The following is a 21,913-nucleotide window of genomic DNA, read 5'->3' on the forward strand; positions in this document are numbered from 1 at the left end:
AGGGGTTTAGGTCTTATTACGGGCAGGGCTGTGAACCAACGAATGATCTTCAGAATGACTATTTCGGTTCAGAGCCCCATTCACGGGTGGAACGAAAAGTTCGCTCCTTCCTTCTTCAACGAAACACTTGGCCTTTGAGAGCACTTATTAAAAGGTGCAATAATCAGCCGGAAGAATTGGATTTGATTTTAAGCCATTGCTTTCTGCGGCTTGCGGCGCATGTCGCCCCGCGGCGAAGTGATTACTTGCTCTTGCTGGATATCACAGTCATTTGTTGCCAATATCTAATCGTCGTTCACAACGCACCGTAAGCGTTCCGAAAACTCAATCACCCAGCCCCTCCCCCCAAAAAACAACGCCCAGAGAAGCGAGTACGACTGTATTTACGGGTACACCACGAAACATACGGTTGTCTGTCCCATGACCGCATACGTCTGCAGCCCAGTGCCTGAAGAGCCTGCAGAAAAATTTAGGATCCGGACACATCAACGAACTTGATCAACACGTACACACACAGAGACGGACGCGTTCGCTCCGCAGAGCTCAGCAGAGCCGAGGCCCACACCACTGACCGGCGACGGCCGACGGCGGCGGCAGGCTAACCGCGTGTTGTTGTTGATTAAAAGTGACGGACGAACGGTGACAGAGTCCACCTCTGCCAAAAACGTCCGACACCGCAGCACACCGACACAGCGCGCGCCATGGACACTACCGCCGGGACCGCCCCGTCGGCGCTGGCAGCCCCATTTCACTTCAGCGACGACCGTGGCGACGGTAGCGGTCTCTGGAGCGCGAGCGACGGTCCCTGGAGCGAGACCGGCGGTCTCTCGAGCGCGAACGTCGGTCCCTGGAGCGAGAGCGCCGGTCCCTGGAGCGAGAACGACGGTTCCTCGAGCGGGAGCGGCGACCGCGGGCCCTGGAAGAGTGCTCGCGAGAGCCTGAGCGCTTCCCGCGCGAGCTGGAGCGCTTGCGAGAGCTCGAACGCTTCCCGCGCGAGCTTGACCGCTTAGTACGCGAGTTGGAGCGCTTACGAGAGCTCGAACGCTTACCACGCGAACCGGAGCGTTTGCGAGAGCTCGAACGTTTCCCGCGCGAGGTGGAACGCTTACCACGCGAACTGGAGCGCTTGCGAGAGCTCGAACGCTTAGCACGCGAGCTGGAGCGCTTGCGCGAGCCCACAGGCTTACCACGCGAGCTCGAGCGCTTGCGAGAGCTCGAACGTTTCCCGCGCGAACTCGAGCGCTTTCCACGAGAGCTATCCTCCTTATCGCGCGACCCAGACCGCTTACTGCGAGAGGTGGAGCGTTTGGCGCGCGAGCCAGCGTCCCTGCCGCGCGAGCCCGACCGCCTGCTGCGGGAACCGTTCTCCTTACTGCGGGAGCCTGAGCGTCTACCGCGTGAGCCGGCCTCCTTGCCGCGCGAGCGGGAGCGCCTGTCTCGTGACCTGGAGCCGGAGCGGCGCCGGCCGCCGCCCCGCGCAGGAGAGCGCGAGTGGGACCGCCGCTTGGCGCGCTCGCCGGACACTTTGTCGGCCTTCTCGTCGGCCGCTGGCGCCTTTTCTTTTTCTTTCTCTTTCTCCTCCTCCTCCTTCTCCTGCTGCTGCTGCTGCTGCGGCTGATCCGACTCGGCCCCGGCCGGCTCCGGCTCCGTCTCGCCCTCCAGCCGGCGCTTCTGGCGCTCCTGGATGAGCCGCAGCAGCCTGCGGCCCGACTCGTCCTCGTCGGCCGACTCGTCCTCATCCACGGCGGCCGCCTGCTGCTCGTCGACGGCGGCGTCCTCGTAGTCCAGCCGCTCGTGGATATCCTCCACGTCTGCCTCCTCGCCGGCGTCTGTTAGGCAGTGAGGGGGGGGGGGGACAGTCAGTTGGAAGACCAGAGGAGGGGGCGAGGACAACAAGAGACAGCAAGACCAAGTACCGGAGGGGGGTTATGCGGCAAAGAGAGAAAGGAGCGACGATAGTGGCAGAGGGTTAACAGGAACTGAGACGGTAGACGAGTACGGCTACAGAAACAGCTGAGGGCGGAGGTCACGGTCAGATACTTGCGTCGGCCATTCTGAATCATACAATACGGTCACACACCTGCATTCGCAGCTTGACTACATAGCTTTCGACTGCTACGAACATCCCGTCGTTGGGTTATTTGCACAGGATGGGGCGCTGATCTTTTTCGCACGGCATACGAGACCCATTACAGCACGGACGCTCATGATTAAGACCAATAATCCCTACGGCCTTCCTGTAGATCGTTAGAGCGCGAATACACAGGGCCGGGAGACCATACGTTCAGCCTTTCCCACATACGCCTGACCCTTATACGCTGGGAATTATTTTATTTTTATTTTTTTAAGTATCTAATTCTAAAGGCGGCGTTATCCATGTGCTGGTTTTGGTTGCAGCTGCTTTTGAGCTTCCCTCGACCTGCGGTTGATCCTGCTCAACAGCAGCATCCTACCTCCTACGCTTATATGGACGAGAGCCGCGCGCGAATTTCACGCCGGCGCGCGCGGGCCGAGGCCGCGTGTCACGTGACCTGCTCCGTGCGGCTGTCAGCCGGGCGCGGTGTCGGCCAGGAGAGCCGGGCGGCGCGTCTGGCGGCCCCGCACAGCTGCGCGGCACCCCCAGCCCAGTGTTGGAAAACTTGACGTTTCCTGGCATAATGTATACCAGGAGATTTTGTACTCCAGGATTGTGACTAAGTAAACTGAAATATTTTGTGCTCCATCATGATGCAACAAAAACAGTTTTTGGAAAAACTTATTTTGCCTCTTTGTGTCAGCACAAAACGAAACCAGACGGTGCAACACCTTGAGACTTGCTATTTCCATCAGGAGTCATGTATCGAAATCTGCAAGGGCACAAATCTTGCACACACCAGACCAAGATGCCCAGTAGCAAGTAGCCTGTGTTGCCACCTAGGTATATGACGAACCATGTATGGAAATTTGAAAAATGAAGTGGGTAAATGTTGAATGGAATCGCCTTTGAGCAATACCGGGAAGTGAGAAACGAGTACCAGAATCGCACCGGTTTGTAGATTAGCAAAGCTCTCACTTCCTATGCCCTTCCAACTCAAACTTGAACATGGCTTAACCTACCATTGACGACGAACCGCATTAATTGCCAAGGATGCAACGAACAGTCATAGAAAATCACACGTCTAATCACCTACCACAGACGGCCGCCTACTCACGCAACACCACTGTGTCATGGCAATGCAAATAAGAGGATAACTCGCAATTCAGCGTCGGAAACTATTCAGCGCCCTGCGCCCGTCTCCCACCTCAGGTTGGAGGCTGAACATAGCAAAACTCTCCAGTTGGTTTTAATGATTTGCCCCTCGTGACTGATTTGTCAAGAGCATAAATATTCTGTTCGTGCTCATGCGCTGAACAGATTTGTAAACATTTGTACGGAAGCTGTATAGAGATGGGCATCACGATTATGACCGACTTATTTGTACTCATCCAGAACCGCCATGCGGTTGGATTTTTGGCCGCTTCCTAGTATCAGGAGTGCAAAAATGTTGCGGCAGCTGTGGATTTAAACCAAGTTCAATTTGTCACCAGAGGGTGGGAAATTAAAGCTGGTAATTCAGGCCTTACAAAATATCCTTTATAGTCGAAACACGTTGCCATAAACAGCCACAAAAAACTGTTCGGAGACAACCATCTCCCTCCGGAAAAAACACCAGGACACCAGAGTAACATGAACCCATAACTTTGGCCTGGCAAATTAAGGAGAATGGTTTATTAGGACAAAAACATCATTAAATTGCTACACAACTTATCATATTTCGCAATATCGGTTAAAGCGCATCAAAATCCATTAATACATTGCAATATCCGCCGGAATCAGCGGAATGACCGCCTCCGATCCCTTTTGGCCGGCTTGCACGCGTCTGTCAGGCATTGTACTCGCGCTGGCTCAGTATATCGGTTAACAGTGCCGCCTGTCTCTATTATTCGGGTGGGACGTGCAGGGCCTCGTCCGTTGATCGGGAGTTGGAAGTGGAGGGCATGAATGCTTAGCTGTTTTCAAAACCAGTTAGCTGGTAGAGCGTGAGTAGCGTGACCGTGGTAGAGCGTGAGTAGCGTGACCGTGGTGGAGCGTCAGAAGCGTGACCGTGGTGGAGCGTCAGAAGCGTGACCGTGGTGGAGCGTGAGTAGCGTGATCGTGGTGGAGCATGAGTAGGTGGCCGTCTGTGGCGTGTTCATTTGCATTTTTGGGGTACCATTTTTCTCTGCCTATGCGTATCGTACTCACCCTCCATTTTCAAGAGTGTATAAGCCCAATGCGTGCTTACTCTCCGTTTTGGAGGGTGTATGCACAGATCCTTTCATAAATTGCAAACCCATGTATATGCACATGTGTTGCATAGTACAGAGTATGAGACTGTGTTGTTTCAGTGTGCCACGTTTTGTTCTGATGCTTTCTTTCATTTAAAGTGCTTTTACATGAATTGCTGTATATGAAGATTGGCGCTTTTGTTGAGTGGCACCCATTGTACTGTTATCTCTCAAAGATAACCTAAATAAAACTGCAATGACCCGCAGCACTTGAATAATTTTGTACTCCACTATGCAAAATTTGTACTCGGCTACCAGGAATTCTTTGGAATTTCCAACACTGCCCCCTCGCAGTGTGTGTGACTGTGGATACGTGAGACGACCTGGTCTCGCAACGCAAGCCAGCAACAGGCACGGGGCATGCGCTCCTTGACTAACCGAAACGTCTGAAGTTGTTTTAATTGAGATCGCAAAGAACGCTTCGCCTTCTCAAATCCAAATACAATTCATTCGTACGGAGCCCCGACAATATAACGCGCACGCCTAGAACCGCAGCTGACCTACCGGTGGCGATTACACATAACACTATTTGCCATACAACTTCGACTTCAGTCCACAGAAATGCCACCTCAAATCAAAGCCGCCGCCATCAAAGCCAATTACGTACGTCCGGCATCCAAAGTATCAAATGCCTGCACTCGGGTGAGACATTCCGCCTTTGTATTCCGTCGCCATGCCTGCGTGGCCTGCGGGGACTTCTCCCTCCCCCCCCCCCCCCCCCCCCCGCTGCCACAAATCCCCTCCAATGCCCCCGCTGTGCCGATACTCCTCATCAGCCGGTGCAGCTGTGCGTAGGACTCCCCCGGCAGGTGTCTAACGTCCGTGACCACTCCGCTGCCGGAATCAGCGTGCGTCGGCGCTCGCCGGCTGGTGGCTCCCCGCGCAGAGACTCGGCACCCCGCGCAGTCTCGGCACTCCGCGCAGCGGCTCGGCATCCCACGCACAGGCTCGGCACCCCGCGCAATCTCGGCACGCCGCGCAGCGGCTCGGCACGCCACACAGAGGCTCGGCACCCCACGCAGAGGCTCGGCACCCCGCGTAGAGGCTTGGCAACCCGCACAGGGGATCGGCACCCCACGCAGAGGCTCGGGACCACGCGCAGAGGCCCGGCATCCGACGAGCAGCTCAAAGTCGGCCAATGAGCACCGCATCGATGTCGGAAGACAGGAGTTGCTCGGCGGGGGTCAAGGTGATAACGGATGGCGTCACTGTTGAAATCAATTGGCGTCAGGGTCCCTGCGGTATCGGCACGCTCTCTGGCCTGGGTGGAATGAACTGTGGGGCAACTCGCGTGACTCACGCACGCAATAAATGGTTCAGTCGGCGGCTGGTTAGCTGAACCGCAAACGGCGATATCACACACTTTCAGAGCGATCACATCTATGCAGCAATTCGTTTTGATATCAAGCGTCACCTACGCTCTCTGACAGGGGACATTAATGGTTACAGTAGCCTTAGCCCCTCCAATAACCGTCCCTTTCGTCGTCCAACGTTGACGTTGTGGTCATTGAGCTTTGCACATGTACTATGTGACGCCACATGGATGTCAATCAAGTGAACTGGCGAATTTATGAGCGATCGTTTGCTGACCATAGGTAGCATGCAAAAATTGGGCGCTGGTAACATGCAAATATTGGGTGCCAAGTAAGACCTTGAGTGATTCAGCGTCTGCATGCAAAAGTAATGTGTCTCGTCCCCAAAACACCACATCTGGTACTTTGCGGTTCTACGTGGACGAAGATGGAGATATGATTATGTTGACAAGCGTGGACATGGCTCTACTTTGGAGCCTCGCCCGTACCCAAATCATGAGACTAACGGCCGACATAATCATCGAGGCTATGAAAGGTTTATGGGCTAATTTGGCAAGGGCCAAATTAGCCCATAAACATTAGTTAGTACCGGCCGTGCTAGGTTTTTGCATGCAACGATCTTAAACAAACATGCCGGTTGAAAAACGGGAAAAGCAGAGCACCTCATAATAACTTGCAGGTATAGCTGACACATCAAGAAGCTTTAGATATTTGTACGACAGGTAAAATATTTAATCCGGTATCATTCCCATTCATTGAAAGACCTCGACAATGCTGCGCCGAAAAGAAAGACTAATTCCCCTGAACGGGGCACACCAGGTAATGTCCCTATCATCACCACGATCTATGTCAATCTGTCAAATTACCCCGAATCAAAACATGCATCTTGCATCCCAATCTCGCTGGGCAGCGGTGAGGGACACATTGCATCAGTCATGCCATTCCCGTCTCCGTGGTTGACGTCGACCTGGGTTTAAGGCGCCACAAAGTGCCGTCCATCCGGTGCCCTATTCCGCCATGGGGGCGCGGCCATGCGGAGGTGGAGGCCGGGGCTGGAGGCCCGCTCCCGGCGGCCGGCGCTGCCTCACCTGCGGCGGCGGCGGCGGCGGCGGCGGCGGCGGCGGCGGCCGGCGGGTCACCGGGCGGCTGCTGGTCGGGTCCGGCGGCGGCGGCGCCGGCGGCCGGCTCCTCCTGCTGGCGGCCGGCCGAACCGCCGCGCTCAGCGTCCTCGCCCGAGCGGCCGGCCCGCCGTCTGTCGGTCGGACGGGCAGACGGCGTCACCGGGCGTACTTGGTGAACAGTGGGCGCCGGTCCGGCCGGGGCCGGCACACACGGAGGCCGCCCACCACCGGACCACTGGGCTCACATGGCGTCTCCCACTGACGATGTTACATGCGACAACCAAACACATTCTGTTCACTGTTTGCCTTTTCACCGTCGTCGTCGTCATTGGGGTGCGACAGCACACTCCACTGCAGAAGGCCTACGGTGTCGCCCGCATGTCATCCTGGCAGGAAGGGCAGGCACCGCGAGGAATCGAACCCTGTAACTCGGGTTTCTCGGACGCGCAGCTCAACCACTACAATATCGGTGTAGTGGTTGAAGCCCCCGTCTTTCTTTCCTTTTCCATGAAAATAAATGCAATGAAGTGACAATGAGAAGCTGCTGCTTGGTAGAATCGAAAACATCGCACATCTGAGAACGTGCATGCTGTAAAGAGTAGATAACACATGTCAGGATAGTGGCGGCACGCTGTCATGAGGCGCCTATCTGTATGCACGCCGATTTCGCTTGTCTGCCATGCCCTCTGCACAATGATGGGCATGTCCGATCTTGAAGAAAACCACCATTCCGCCGCAATGGCCAAGGTGCGACGGAGCCTACGACAGACGGAGTCACGGTAAGGCAAGACGAAGGTGCGCCCTCGTCCCCAAACTTGCAGCACGGCGTCAGCACGTGAACGTCGCGTCTCCTGTCGGGTTTATCAGACCCAAGGGCATGCCTGAGCTTGTCTGTCGGTCAGCCAAAACACGAGCCGTGGTCGGCAGCTCTGCGGCCATGCTTCGAAGCCACCAAACACGGTCCACGAGAGGCTCAGCAGCGTGCGTCGTAAATCGCACGGCAGCAGTCGATTAAGCCTAAAATACCTCGTGTAAACTTGACCTTCAGGTGTGGCGCACAATGGCACAGGCATGTTAATAATCGGATTTGCTTTAGTGTTTGCCACGCAATTAATCCTGAAAGGTTACGTCACATGACAAGACCACGCGACGATGATTTTGCCTCTTTTTCATGGGGTACATTTTTCTGCAAAAACGGAATGACTGTGCCGGATAAAGATAGTCTAGATGCACTTAAATTGGACGTAATCTACGGTTAGCTTTGGACAAAATATGTAGCTTTAGAACCGAACTTACTTTTCATACTTACTAGCCTAAAGCCTTGATTTTACTCAAACGTTCGTACACGTTAGCGCCTAGGTCGTTATTTACTCTTCCCTTGCACCTCAATTGTCACGCAATATATATTGTGTGTGTACCAATGACTGACGAAAACATCCTGCATGCTCCTTAAATCCCCAACTAATGACAAACTTCAGGCGCAATCCCAATAAGATCGCATTAACACAGCGCTAAACACATCCCATTTACCTCCTATCATTCCCGTGTGGAGAATATCCATGTTCTCCCACTGAAGAGAACTATGCCCACACGCACCGCACCGCCCACCTGCCGACGCGCCGCCTACCCGGCGTGCGACCCAAGGCCAAGCCCCCTCCAGAACCGTTCCGAATCGCCTCGACCTCCGAGGCGCGGGTACGGCTGGCCGGACTGGGGACGTGTTGCCGGCGGCCCTGGCCGTGGGACCCGACCGAATACGCCCGGCCGCCACCAATCCTACCGAGGACCGCGGGCGGGCAGGCAGGCCGATCGCCACGCGCGCCCCCGCAGCCATCGCTATGGCAGTTGCCCAGATGGCAGGCTATGGAAAACTTTTTACGCACTCAACCCGAACGCACGCGCTTTACGCACTTCCCGTGGACCCAATTCCTTTCGCTCTGCTACTTCACAGAACTCACTATTTAAAAAAAAATATTTATAGGCATTTGGGAGGAGAGAACGTGCTTTTAAAGGCAAGACAAAACTGAGCCACGTCGGTTGGGAGGATGAAGAGATGATGACTTCCCATCGCCGCTCCAACCCACCTTAGAACTGGAGTTCCCGCAGTGGAAAGCACGTTCGCCACCGTCGAGTCCCCGGATTCCCGGGAGAGAGCCACTGCGGCCCTGGTCGGCCTCAGAAATTCCGCGCCATGACGTCAGCGTCACTTAGGCTATATAAAGCACAGTGGCGTCGCGGTTGATATCAGGTTATTCTGCGCAGGCGCGACGGAGGCGCTCGCAAGACAATGAGTGGCTCAGCGTACTGGATCTCATCAAAAGCATGATGTCATCGTTTTGCGAGAAGATAGCGTTAACTACCATCCACGTGATGACGAGACGAGAGGGTTTTTTTTCGAAACTTCTCTCAAACTCACCGCGGTGTGACGCTGGGCTCTGAGCACTCGTTGAGCAGAACTCAATGCGCGCACCCTGAACCATCACCCCAGATAGGCCGACCGATTCAGCTTATGAGACAGGTTGACCTTCGGCCTCATGTCAGGCACGATGCGGAGGATTGTGTCCCACAGCACCACGACATGGACGGTTCGGTGATCAGTCATCAACGCTGGCCGGTTGTTAGACGAGCTATCCATATTATTGCGGACAAACCATGCACCGGTCCGGGGACTCGGTACGAAAGGCTGCTGGATTATGAATTTTGCATTTATCTCAACAACACATAAACAGCTGTATTTGGTACGTTCTTTGGGTCTGCAAAGAATAGTGACAGCATGCAAAGCTTAACGTGCCAAATAATAATTCTGGACGCTACATTAAGATAAAACTCTAGTATCTCCTGTGGTTTCGATGACCGACTGTTTGTGTCAGCGCATTTTTATTTTTAGGATTTATTTGTAATTTTCGATATGCATATGCTAGATGAGCTATCCATACTATTGCGGACAAACAATGCACCGGTCCGGTATATATATACATATATATATATATATATATATATATATATATATATATATATATATGCATGTGCATATATTGGCCATAACGGCAAGAATGGCCACACACGCTCTCACACATTGCCTGCTATATGCGATTGGAAGGATATGGGGCCAAGGAGAAAGGTCATCGGTGATTTTCATCGGATGTGCAACTTGGACAGGCAAAAACGTGGACAATGTTAACATGATGAGTATTTGCCTGTGGCATAAGTAGAGAATTTGGGCATTTCCTCCGAAATGTCATTACATCTTTCGCATTGCCAACCCTTTCGTCCAACACTGCAACTTTTTAGCAATTTTGCTTCCGACACGGCCGCTATGCGAATCCGGTACACCATGGTGCACAGAGGACAGTCGGGGAGTAGTTCGCCTTCTGTCTTAGAGCAAAACCCGGCGTCAATGGGCCATAGGGCACTCCATATCCTCCCCTCGGCCAATGGGACATCTAAATTTAAAGGGCTTATTTCATGCCTTTCCTCGTCGAAGCCCTGTGATTTCCCAGAAGTCAGAAACAACGCGTGATTATTGGAGCTGCAACGTGCCAGTCTTTTAGCATGAAACATGATCATGTCACGACGCTTCGACAATTTAATCATGGCGTGCGAATTACATTTCACACAAAAGGGAAATTACCACCACCTCTTAGTAATCCACACAACCCGGCCAACTGGCCACAATGGCGCATTAACGCGGTGCTGGTCCATTGACTACTAGTGCATTAATGGGTTGATGGGGCAGATATTTTGAAAAAAAGCATTCCAAAAAGCAGTGACTGACAATAACTGTGATCCCCAAGCTCTCCTTGCATGACGAAGTTCCATGCCTCCACGCTTTCTCCTACATGATAACGGTACAGTAAACGACCACGATTAAAGGATGCATGCCACCTGTTCGTACTTTTCACTTGTCGGGTTAGACGCGTCTGATTTGATCAGAAATACCAGTTTCTCAATATCCATCCGCGTAGCTCATAATTTCCATTTGAAATAGCCGCTTCCGCGGGAGGAATCTCGCTGGACTCCCTGTTCGTCACTATGAAAGTAATCCATGTCATTTTCCTTGTTTTTCCCACGTGTGTGTTCTGTAATGTTTGCAACACGCCAATTTGTCAAAATGTTTGCGGAATAAATGCTACGAAAGTTTGACACACTCTGTTCAGAGAGGTCTCGGTAGCACGTTTCGGTAACTGGCCCTTGCCGCCCGCTGTGCAGCTCGCAAAGATCTTCATTTGTACATACGTCATTCATAGCGGTAGAGGTGCCACTGTTAAGTGCGAACGTCCGCAATGTGTGAGTTATAATTACTCAGGTGGTATCTCTAACCCGTAACAGCTGACAACAGCCTTGAGCAAATACTGCCGTCGTCATGACAACGGCGGTCAAGATAACTGCAGCTGCCGCGGACTCGGGGGATGTACTTTGGGGCGACCACAAAATGAGGAAGCGTGGTGCTGTTCCAGAGCATTGACAGAATAATTTGGACCAGACAATAATTACAACTCATATCCTTATTATATACTGATGATGCCGCAGTGACAGTGCCCGGTGCTACATGGTCCCGAGGTTTCATCAGAGTATGTTTTTGAAATATGACCCAGAGGTGGTACACTTTTTCTCCACGCCTCAACGCCTTCTCCATTCTCCATGCTCCTTAGTACAGCACCGCAATCGAAAAAGCTCTAAACCCCCACGTTAAAGCAAAGTTTGCATAAGAATTGGGCAGATATTCTGCGCAGAGCACACTACGTGTACCGGACAAAATCGTCAACCAGACACGACAGCCCTCAAACCAGGAGACACGCCCTAAAGACGTCCCAGACCACCACGCTAAGACCACCCCATTAGGGTCGGCGGCAGCACACGGCGCACATTCTCCGTCGCAGGTGGTGGGTGACAGCGGGTGTGCGAGGGGTCTCACTTGTGCCGCTCCTCGCGCTCCTTGTGGCGCCGCTCGCGTCGCTCCTGCTCCTGCTGGTCGCGCTCGGCGTGGCGCTTCTGGCGCTCCTCCTCGCGGGTCTTCAGCTCCTCGGCGCGCCGGCTCTCCTGCTCCTTGATACGCTGTCGGACACACACACGAGGCGGTCAGAAAGGAGGGAGGAGGGCGGAACGCCGACGGCTGTGGGTGCGTGAGGGCGGCTCGCTCGGGGCGGAACCCGACAACGAAACTGACGCAGCATAGCGTAACAATGAACTTGCGCATAGGCGGAAAAACGCAAAGCTTAACAAACAGCACATTAAAATCAACGAGTTACCCCAACACGTCGGCAAAGCAGGACGCCATTGAAACGTTGGTCATCGGACTCTCCATTACGAGAAACTGAACGTCCAAACATCAAAACTGAAACTCCACTACGAACTCGCACGTTTGCCTGCCAAACAAGTAGCATGGCGCGGCAAGGATCACACAAGTCGGCGTGCGTGCCACGCCCAACAAAGGCCGCGCCAACTCCGTGTACAAACGCGCGCCACGCAGGGCGGGCCAGCGCGGTGCGCCCCTGACCTCGAAGTCGCTCAGTTTGATGGTGCGCTTCTGCGCGACGCGCCAGTGGGGCGGCGTGCGGCTGCGAGAGCGGGCCATCTCCGGGTCGTACCGCTGCCGGCCGGACAACACGCTCACTTTGGCGCTGGACAACACGCACGCGGTGGGACTACAGACTGCAATACGCAGACAATCTTATACTTCGAACACACAAGGCCTAGATGCCGAACGCAGTCCATCAGCGGGAGCTTGTTCTGGCATCAAGGACGACGGTATTAATCGGCGGTTTGGGCACCATCCTTTCGCGAAACTCGTGGCATGATATATGAGACGTTTTGATAGGCTCCCGCCTGCAAAAGAGCGGTCGGTAATCATGATTATGCAACAAACCGCACGTCAATGGTATACATCCTTGTCCCGAAATGACGCAATAGGATGAATTAACGTGTGGTCACTGGGACCACCCAAATCAGGACGCATCCCGTACACAAAGTCATAACTGGAAAGCAGGGAACATAACCTAACCAAACTTTATTCTAGCATTGACTAACGATCCCGAGCCCAGGCGGTCACCGTCCGGCGTCCCCTGCCGGCCCGACCCGGCCGTACCAGGAAGCCGCGCCCTTTGATGCGCTTGCCGGCGCGGATCTCGGTACGCGAGCGGCGCCGCTCCCTGTGCCGGTGCTCTCCCTCGCGCTCCCGCTCGCGAGGCCGGCTGCTCTCTCCGCCTCCGTCGCCGCCGGCGCCGGCGCGTCCCCCGCCACGGTCCAAGAAGCGGTTCTCGGGCACGGGTGGGATCTCGTCCGGATCGATCTTGGTGGTAGAGGCGAGCGGGTGGTCGGCACCGGCTGGCTCCTCTGTCGCCTCCTCCGCCACCTCGCCCTCCTCAGGCGCCTCCCTGCAGGCGGTAGGCCGCAGTAGGTAGGTCAGGTAGGTCAGGGGCGCCGCAGACCGCGGTGGCGCAGACCAACCCTAGACACGGACCGACCCGGAGCGTCTACAGGTCACGCACAAACTCCACACAGTGGCGGCCACTGTCTGTACGCCCTCGGTGGCCGGTGGACGGTAGAGCGTGGTTCGGTACACCACTCCTTCCACATGTCCAGGCTTCCCATGCAAGACAGAACAGTGATAGTGGGGACACGAGTACAGCTTCTACTGTTTCACAGCCGCATCGAGTTAACTCACGATTCCTTGGCTTTCTTTGCCTTCTTTTCCTTTTTGTCGTGTTTCTTTTTCTTTTTGCTCCTTTCCTCCGCCTCAGAAGAAGCACTTCGGTCTCGTTTCTTCTTCTTCTTCTTTTCTGTAAACAAAGTGCCTACATAAAACATATGAAACAAAACCTCTAAACCCTCCTGATTATCACAGCGCACATTATCACAGCGTTTGCACTCCAATTTGACATGCCAGCAGGCTAGAACCCACTACATAGTCATATGCGCGATGACGAATTTGGATGCAGATGCAGTAGTCAGATATTCTACCTCCCCGGCCCAAATCACTCACCACGGTAACCACTCATCAGTCATGCCAAACAGGCTACCCACAATTACCCCCCTTCCCCCCTCCCCACTCCCCGGTGTCCGATCACTCGAGGCATGGCAGTGTCAAGAGGTCGGCAGGCAGGCCGCCACCGTCCCCGCCGGCGCCGGCTTACCCTTCTGCTTGGTCTGCAGCACCAGCTCGCCGCAGCGGGCGATGCGCACGTCCTGCAGCGGACGCGACTTGTTGTCCGTGGACACCGACTCCACCTGGGTCACGACCTCCTGGCCGGACACCACGTGCCCGAACACTACGTGAACTCTGCGGACGACGACGGGACGGTCGTCAGGCACCGACCGCACGCGGAGTCGGCGCACCAGCCCACGCGCCACACCGCCAACGAGGCACGTGCGGCGCCACTGTTGCCCGCAGATGTATGAAGTGCATGTACGTAAAACGAGTATCGCAGTCATGATCATTTCATCCGCGCCCGCTACCATCAAGGCATTGTGTCTTTCATATTCAACCGCCATATGCCATCGAGATGAAACGAAGTGGTACACATTGTAATTTGATCCAGCTAAATCGGCTGCAACCGGTTTGCAGCCAATTACATTTGGACCGACCATCCGACGATTTCAGGTAGACCAGCTGAGCGCCATACAAACTAACCAGTGTAACAATGGCAATATATATATATATATATATATATATATATATATATATATATATATATATATATATATATATATATATATATATATACAGTCGAAATATGCATGTCAACTGCCATGTTAATAGCCTCAGCACGTATTGACACTCACCCATTCAGGTGCGGCGCAGGCTGGGTAGTTCTACAAGACAAAACAAATGGTTGAACACGGTAAATCTCGTAGGACGGCTTACATTCTACACGGAGATAGAACGGATTAGCATCTGTCCACGTCAGCAGACGACACTTCACACAAAAAATGATACGAAACAACGAACGAACAAAATCATAGTTCCGACGCACAACCAGCGTCATGACTGAAATGCATGGGAATTAAATGCTAGCGAAGATGACAATACACCCTGTAGGGCTATGAATGAGCAGCCAGAAAAATGTACAACATATGACAAGAACAGGGAGCAGCATATGAACGCATCAAACATATGCCAATCAATGCGTACCCAGAGACAAAATATGCATTTACATTTGAGCTCAAAGTGTGCTGCAAAGCTTCCAGTATGAGTGAGCATGTTTACAACAAGACCTGAAATACTCGAAATGTGACATTAACAGTGTAGCGACAACTTGTGGATGGCTCACAGAAAGAACTGGGATCCGTTGGTATTCTTGCCGCGATTCGCCATGGATAGCAGGAACGGCTGGTCATGCTCGAGTTCGAAGTTTTCATCTGTAACAGCCAAGCAGAACAAATAACTTGCGAAGGTTAACCCTTCAGCCCTAGCCGCCTAAAGAGAGGGAGGTGATGCGACCCCATACGTTTTTTTAAGACTATCTCCACGGCATGTCGTGTAACCACGCCCAATTTTTTTGGTGGAGTATGGGGCAATCGTTGTACGAGTTTTGACACCAAAAACGTCTCTAACATATCTAATTTCAGAGTGGCGACGGCTTTTCGGACCACTGCGCGGTAACCTACGGCCGGCGCAGGCGGCGGGAGGCAGCCGACAGATTCGTCGATCGCGTACGGCAGCCGACACTGGCACATGAACGGAGCCCAGTACATAAATACATGTTCAAAACACGAAACTGTATAATAAATCAGGAACACTTCTGCTTAAGTTTTATGCTGTCATGCAACACAGTTTTGTAGCAATTGGGATGTCAACCTAAAAACATGCGACGTTCAGAAGAAAATTAACGTTTGAACCAGCATGATGGGACCAATTATCGAGCTACCAACATAAAACGTGGCACCAATAATTAAATTTTTCCGACACCAATCCACTGTTTCGTTTACAGTCTTCCTTCGTTTTAAAACTGCACGCGAGGGGGACTGTCTTTTTTTAGTTCGGAAATTGCAGAGGTGTCGCATCAATCCCCTTCTCCTCTATATCAGGGGCGATGGTGAACTATCAGCCAGCAAATAAAATGTACTCCGGTAGTTATATCATGCAGCCTCCTCCCTGTCAGTTGCAAGCTAAAGACGAGAACAGCCAGCTATGCAGCCCAAATGCCTTGTCGGAACACAACTCACCCATTCCCTCTGGCCTGCACAGACTTCAAGCCTAACGATCAACATGCTAAGCTACCACAGCACCCTCTTCAAGATGCCACGACAAATGGGCTTCCTCTATATCAAATCACGCAAAGTGGGCATCAGGCACACCAGCACTACACTTCACATCTGTTCCACACGTCTCAACCTCTCCCCTCCCGTACTGGCTCGGCCAGAAGCCCGCAGTGGGCTCGCGTCGCCCCCCCCCCCCCCCCCCCACTGCCTGAGGGAGAGATAAGCCATTCCACCCACCGTCGAAGGTGCCGCCGTAGATGGACTCGCCGCCGGTGCCGTTGCCGGCCGAGAAGTCGCCGCCCTGGATCATAAAGTCCTTGACGACGCGGTGCAGCTTGACGTGCTGGTAGTGCAGCGGCTTGCCTGTGTTCTGGCCGAGGCCTTTCTCGCCGGTGCAGAGGGCGCGAAAGTTCTCGGCCGTGATCGGGCACAGGTCGCTGAACAGCTCGAACACCACCCGGCCCAGCGGCACGCCGTCCAGCTCCAGGTCGAAGAAGCACCGCACGCGACCCGACTTGACCGTCATGGCGGCCGGTCTGTGCGGCAGAGAGGGCCAACAGGGGGGGGGGGGGGCGGGCAGGGGACGTCAGCAAGGCCGGGTGGGTGACAGCTTTAGTGTGGTGCAATTATGGTGCTGAGAGGTCATGACTAACTTTGTCCCTGCAGGTGCTTAACTTGAAAGAGCAAATATGGAATCTGCCAGCGACATGATTATTCACCTAGTGAGCAGATTGGTTATTAGCCAAAACCACTGGTGACAGAGTTTTGTGCAGTAGGTGGCTGGATGAATTGCAGCCCTTGATGGCTGACTGCATGGTTACAATAATACTTCAGTCAGTCACATGGCTCATGCTGCTGTCCTCCCAGCTACATTGGTAAAGACCAAGCTATCTATTCCAATGCCTTGCTGTCATATGCTACCATGGCTGTCATATAATACTAATTGTTTCCAAGAGATATTGCAGTACTGCTGTAAGTGATCAATTAAATATTTCTTAATATCTTATACCAATAAGCATTGACATGCAGAACTGTATGCACCACTTGAAGCAAACTAGGTAGGTGGTGTGTGAGCAAAACTCTACCTTTCGCTATAATATGGCACGTAATTATACAAAGGCACCCAAACTACTAATAATGTCTGGAATATTTAGTGCTATGTGAGGTACGCACTCTACTCAGTTCATGCAGACCATTTCAAGAATGGTAGGGCCCATAATGTGAATACTGGGTCAACATGCAGAGGAAAGTTGTGAACTACATTGGTATAACAATTGCAAATGTTGGATGAGCCAGTTTGCCAAACCTGGCAGATTTTGAAGCAATATTGTAGGATGGAATCAGGGCCAAAATTGATATTTTGGGTACACTTTGAAAATTTGGGGGTGAGCTTAGAGCAATAACTTTGTTCCTAAACTTGAGTGGGCAACATTATTTTGTGGTTACTTGAGGTATCTTGAGACAGGTATTAACTTGGAACTAAGGTTGGGAGTAACCATAAAATACAACAAAGTGCTTAAGAATGAATAAGTGATAATCATTTGAGGCACAGCTAATACAAAGACCAAATATGCCACACTTGTTTAAACTCCATCATGGTTGTCTCAATTACCTATATTATCCTGTCCAACCCTGCATGCAGTTGCCTGCACAACCCCTGTAACCCAAAAGCCCCCCCCCCCATTAAATTCAAGCACCCAAGCAAAAAAAAAAACATACTGCAAGCTCAAAACTCCCATTCTTGCTCAAGAGCTTGCCTGAAGCAAAGAATGCCATGCTAGATGGACTGTACTCAGCATAGCAGCTCTGAAATTATGAGCTTTTATAATGAGCCAAATACTTGCATCACAAAAGATATAAGGTTGCTGGATATAAGGCATAAGATATAGGGATTGCTGTTAACTTCACATTTGTCCTGTAGCTCTTAGGAAGAGAAATTAGTTGTCAGTAGATGCAAATTAAACTTTCAGGAAAATCTTGGAGCCCCCAGTTGTCAATTATCAGCCAATATGCCAAGCACAGATGCTGGCTGCCTCATTTGGGGCACAATCAGACCCAACCAAAACATCTTGTCAGCTGGTCTGCCACCTTTCCTGGTAGGTTGATAGGCATCTCAAGTATACAGGCAAATAGTAATAATCACAGGAATATGCCAAAAGGAGGGGCATCTAAATCTGAAACATCCATTAACACTAATATATTAGCACACTACACAATACAGGTTTGAAAAAACAGCAAACAAAATCAATGCAACAACAATGAAAAAGCTGAAAATGGCAGAGCCAGGAAAAATAAACATAACTAAAAAATTACTGATGATTTGAACTCATTACTAACTAATGAACTAATCTGTTAGCAAATGATGAACTGCGATGTTACACAACACTAGCATAAGCAGAATAAAAACATCAAACATCAATGAAATGTGATGTACCAGAAATGATAACATGAAATCTGCCTGGCCATCGAGCGCTTACCTTTGGTATGCCTTGTGAAGACGAACACCTCGACCAAGTCCTTATACGGAAACGTGTCAATTCACAGCAAATTAACATACGACGCTCCAAAGTTTAACCCAAAAGCAAAATCATGAATATTCACGTTAAATGCACGATATGGCACCCCACTGCACCAAACGTGCAGAGCGGCCGGTCTTGCGACAAATGAGGCGTGGGTCTGCAACCAAGGTGAAACTAAATTAATGCTGCAAAACTATGCTATTCTACTGCTCTAGCTTCATCATCTCTTGTTTATCGCACGGATCGGAGGAGCGGTTTGACTAAACCATGCACATAATTCAGTTCAATGACATCTGCCACCAATGCTTGCTTGGGTCTTTTGCCACTCATGAGCTACATTGGTTACGTTTATATGAGATATCTGCCACTTATTCTTAAAACCTGTCTCCAGAATTTCCCGGACGGTGTACCGCAGTCTGAAAACCATTATTATAATGGCACAGCTAACCTAACCTAACCTAACCTAACCTAACCTAACCTAGCCTAACTTATCCTGACTTAACCTAACCAACCGATACACACACCACTACAATGACTTTTCAATTGGACGCTGTAAACTGCACATGTCGGTTGCTGCCAGTATCGAGTGAGACGTTCTAGGGAGGACGACAGAATAGATGAAGGCTGTAATCACGCAAATGTGCTGTACTGGCAGCTTATAGCCCTATAGAAACGTCACTGAATGCACACAGCCAAACTCTTCGGACGCGATTTTAAGTGTTTGTCCAGGGGTATCGTATGCTGGCCATGTCCTTCCTGCCCGGCAGGACGTAGATTGCAGTGAGTCGTCAAGGGATAGTTTGGTAAAAAAGTAATGTTGGGGAATGAGCAATTTGCAATGCCGGCCTTTAGTGCTAACCCGTCGTTCAGTGCATCAGGATATCGTGTGCAAATCGCCGCTCACGTGACGTGCGACTAGATGTATTTTAAAAGGGGCGCAGCACCTGTGCAAATCACCGCTAAAGCCAGCCAACCATAATTCAGGGAGACAATGTCGCAGGATCGACCGAATAAAATGGATGTGTATGTCGAATAAATGTTTTGTTAGCTTTTAATAGCCCTGTGACGGTGCTTTCCAATACACATACCACTAAAATAATTATTCAATTCGACGCCATACGTTGTAGATGTCTGCTGCTGCCAGCCCGTCAGCATTGAGCGTGGTAGGGTCGACTTCATGAAGTGAATGCCCGGTTCGGTAAGCGCGTTGTTTTGTGCAACTGATTACAAGTATTTGCAAGACAATAATGAGCATCTCTCCGGGCATCCGTATACTGACCACCACGCTATGCGCCTGTCAGACACATTGAGCAATCCAGCAACTCAGTGCAGAGACCATTTGAACAAAACAGATGATGTCGGCCGATGACCGATTCGCGACCAAAAGTGCTCCCAAAATGGCATCGCGTGCGCTTTTACACCTCCCGCATCCGAATAAAAACATTTGAAATTGAACGCTATTCCTTTGTGAATTTCCGCTGCGGCCGCCCAGGCATCATCGAGTGAGACGTGTACTGAAAGCTGACAGCGCTATATCAGCGCTATTGAGTGCATACAACCGCACTCTTCGCGCTCAACGATAAGTGTTTTGTTCCCGAGGCCACCATATGCTGCCCATCACTGCATTGGCCGGCCGGCTGCGATTGTGCGCCGTCGACGGGTGATAGAACAAAAAGACCGTGCCATCCACACGTAGTGTGGATTTAGTGATAGTGTGGAAGTTAAGTATACAAGCAGAACACTCAACTATCATAAGCACGTGGTCGCACTGGCTGCCCGCCACACAGAACATTTGAGATTCGACGCAACACCTTGGCAAAGCGGCGCCGTGGCTGCCCCACCAGCATTGAGTCTGGCGCTATCACTGAGTCGGCTGAATAACATGGATGCCGTAACCGGACAAGTATATGGCACGTGCACCGGATAGTCCTCTGGCAGCGCTGTCTGGCGCAAACAGTTCCACTCTCTACGTGCGATTAGAAGTATTTTTCCAGGGTCGCCGTAGAATCCTCAAATACGTTAGAAACACCCTATTAAGGCGCATAGTCAATTAATTCAATTCCGTGCGAAGAGTGCTACCGTGTGCATTCCATGACGGTGCTGTAGGGTTTTAAGTTGGCACTACAGCATACTTGTTTGATGAAGGAATCTATTTTTATATAGAGTTGATCCCCCAACAACGCACACTTCAACGGTGAGTGGACATCAGAAGGGACTATTCGCGAAGTCACAGCGCCTATAAAACTTCGTCTTTTTATACCAACCAGCCGTCAGTACACGACTAACCCACTATGGGAGCAGTAATGCCGGCGTTGGAGCCTGGTCACCGGCCGACAGTTTTTTTTTGTGTTTTGTTCATGTGATCTCTGAGGGCCCATTATGAAAGGGAGTATTCCTCATCTGTATGTAGTTTTGAAATGAAAAAGCCATCTTAAAGATAATTCGGTGCACTTCACAGGCGCGCCCTTATCAAAACCTAAAGCCACCTAGTTTCTGAGTTACACGCCCGCAAAGTTGTGCAGACTTTTTCGTGCCGACTATTTCAACGCCATCCAGCCATGTACGTCGCCATGAAACCAGTGTTCAGCTCCTGACAGTCCTTTTGCCATGCGGCGTTCAAAGCCAAGAAGAATATAATCGCCGAGCCGTTCATATGTGGCGTTGACCGTCAGCACGATTTCCAAATACAACAGACGTTGACTGACTCTCAATCAATGTTGTGCAGACCGTACATGCTACGGCGGCCAATTACAAATACGTATTGCCTTGCGCGGAGGGTGGAGTCGTGTGCTCACTGTATCGATATGGGAGCACTATCGTCTGACAATATAAAACGGACGGTAATCGGTGTGTATCAGCTGTTGTGTCCATATGAGCTCATGAGCTCATGCGCAATGCTACATGCGGCGGGCCTGACGTAGGATGATGGCCAGAATACGATGGCTCGGGAAAGTAGTGCGACCACGTGCATTTGAAAGCATCGCTCTTGGGCTTCCAGATGGCATTTCAGCATGGTTGTCGGGCATCGGGCAAAAGCATCAACTTTACTCGGTTGACCCAATGACATCGCATCTCTCAACGCTGCTGGGTCAGTCGCAGCGGCAATGCCTAAGCTTGCGGTGGTCAATTCGACATACTTGCCGCGCGCGACGGGTGCGGCCGTGTGAACGCGGATATCGCTGTGGAAGCGCTGTAAGCCGGTTATGTAAGTCGGAAGTCGGCTGACGTCACCTATTTTATTGATTTGACCCCCTGGCCGCGCGTTACTCAGGTCGGCGGCCCTGTATCGTGCTAGCCAACATACGGCACCCCTGGAAAAAACTCATTCTCGCGTGCAGGGTTGCGAAATACCTTCCGCACGAACTGCCTGATGTCATAAAGCGCTGTATTGGCCATATCAGTGCAAGTTGGT

General features: G+C 51.7%; 1 protein-coding gene across 1 annotated transcript; it reads right to left on the bottom strand.

Moving 5' to 3' along the window:
* Positions 1-748: 748 nt before the first annotated feature.
* LOC119099773 (peptidyl-prolyl cis-trans isomerase G) lies at positions 749-18,639 on the bottom strand. Its single transcript, XM_037222836.1, has 12 exons — positions 18,460-18,639; positions 16,220-16,518; positions 15,052-15,139; positions 14,564-14,593; positions 13,915-14,060; positions 13,446-13,560; positions 12,867-13,155; positions 12,279-12,371; positions 11,697-11,836; positions 6,860-6,912; positions 1,656-1,829; positions 749-984 (listed from the first exon to the last, which is right to left on the bottom strand). Exons 2-12 carry the CDS (start codon positions 16,506-16,508, stop codon positions 749-751), a joined length of 1,653 nt encoding a protein of 550 aa, XP_037078731.1. The 5' UTR covers positions 16,509-16,518; positions 18,460-18,639.
* Positions 18,640-21,913: the final 3,274 nt, after the last annotated feature.

This window comes from Pollicipes pollicipes, unplaced genomic scaffold, assembly GCF_011947565.3.
Source record: "Pollicipes pollicipes isolate AB1234 unplaced genomic scaffold, Ppol_2.1 Scaffold_4881;HRSCAF=5763_pilon_pilon_pilon, whole genome shotgun sequence".
NCBI lineage: Eukaryota > Metazoa > Arthropoda > Thecostraca > Pollicipedomorpha > Pollicipedidae > Pollicipes > Pollicipes pollicipes.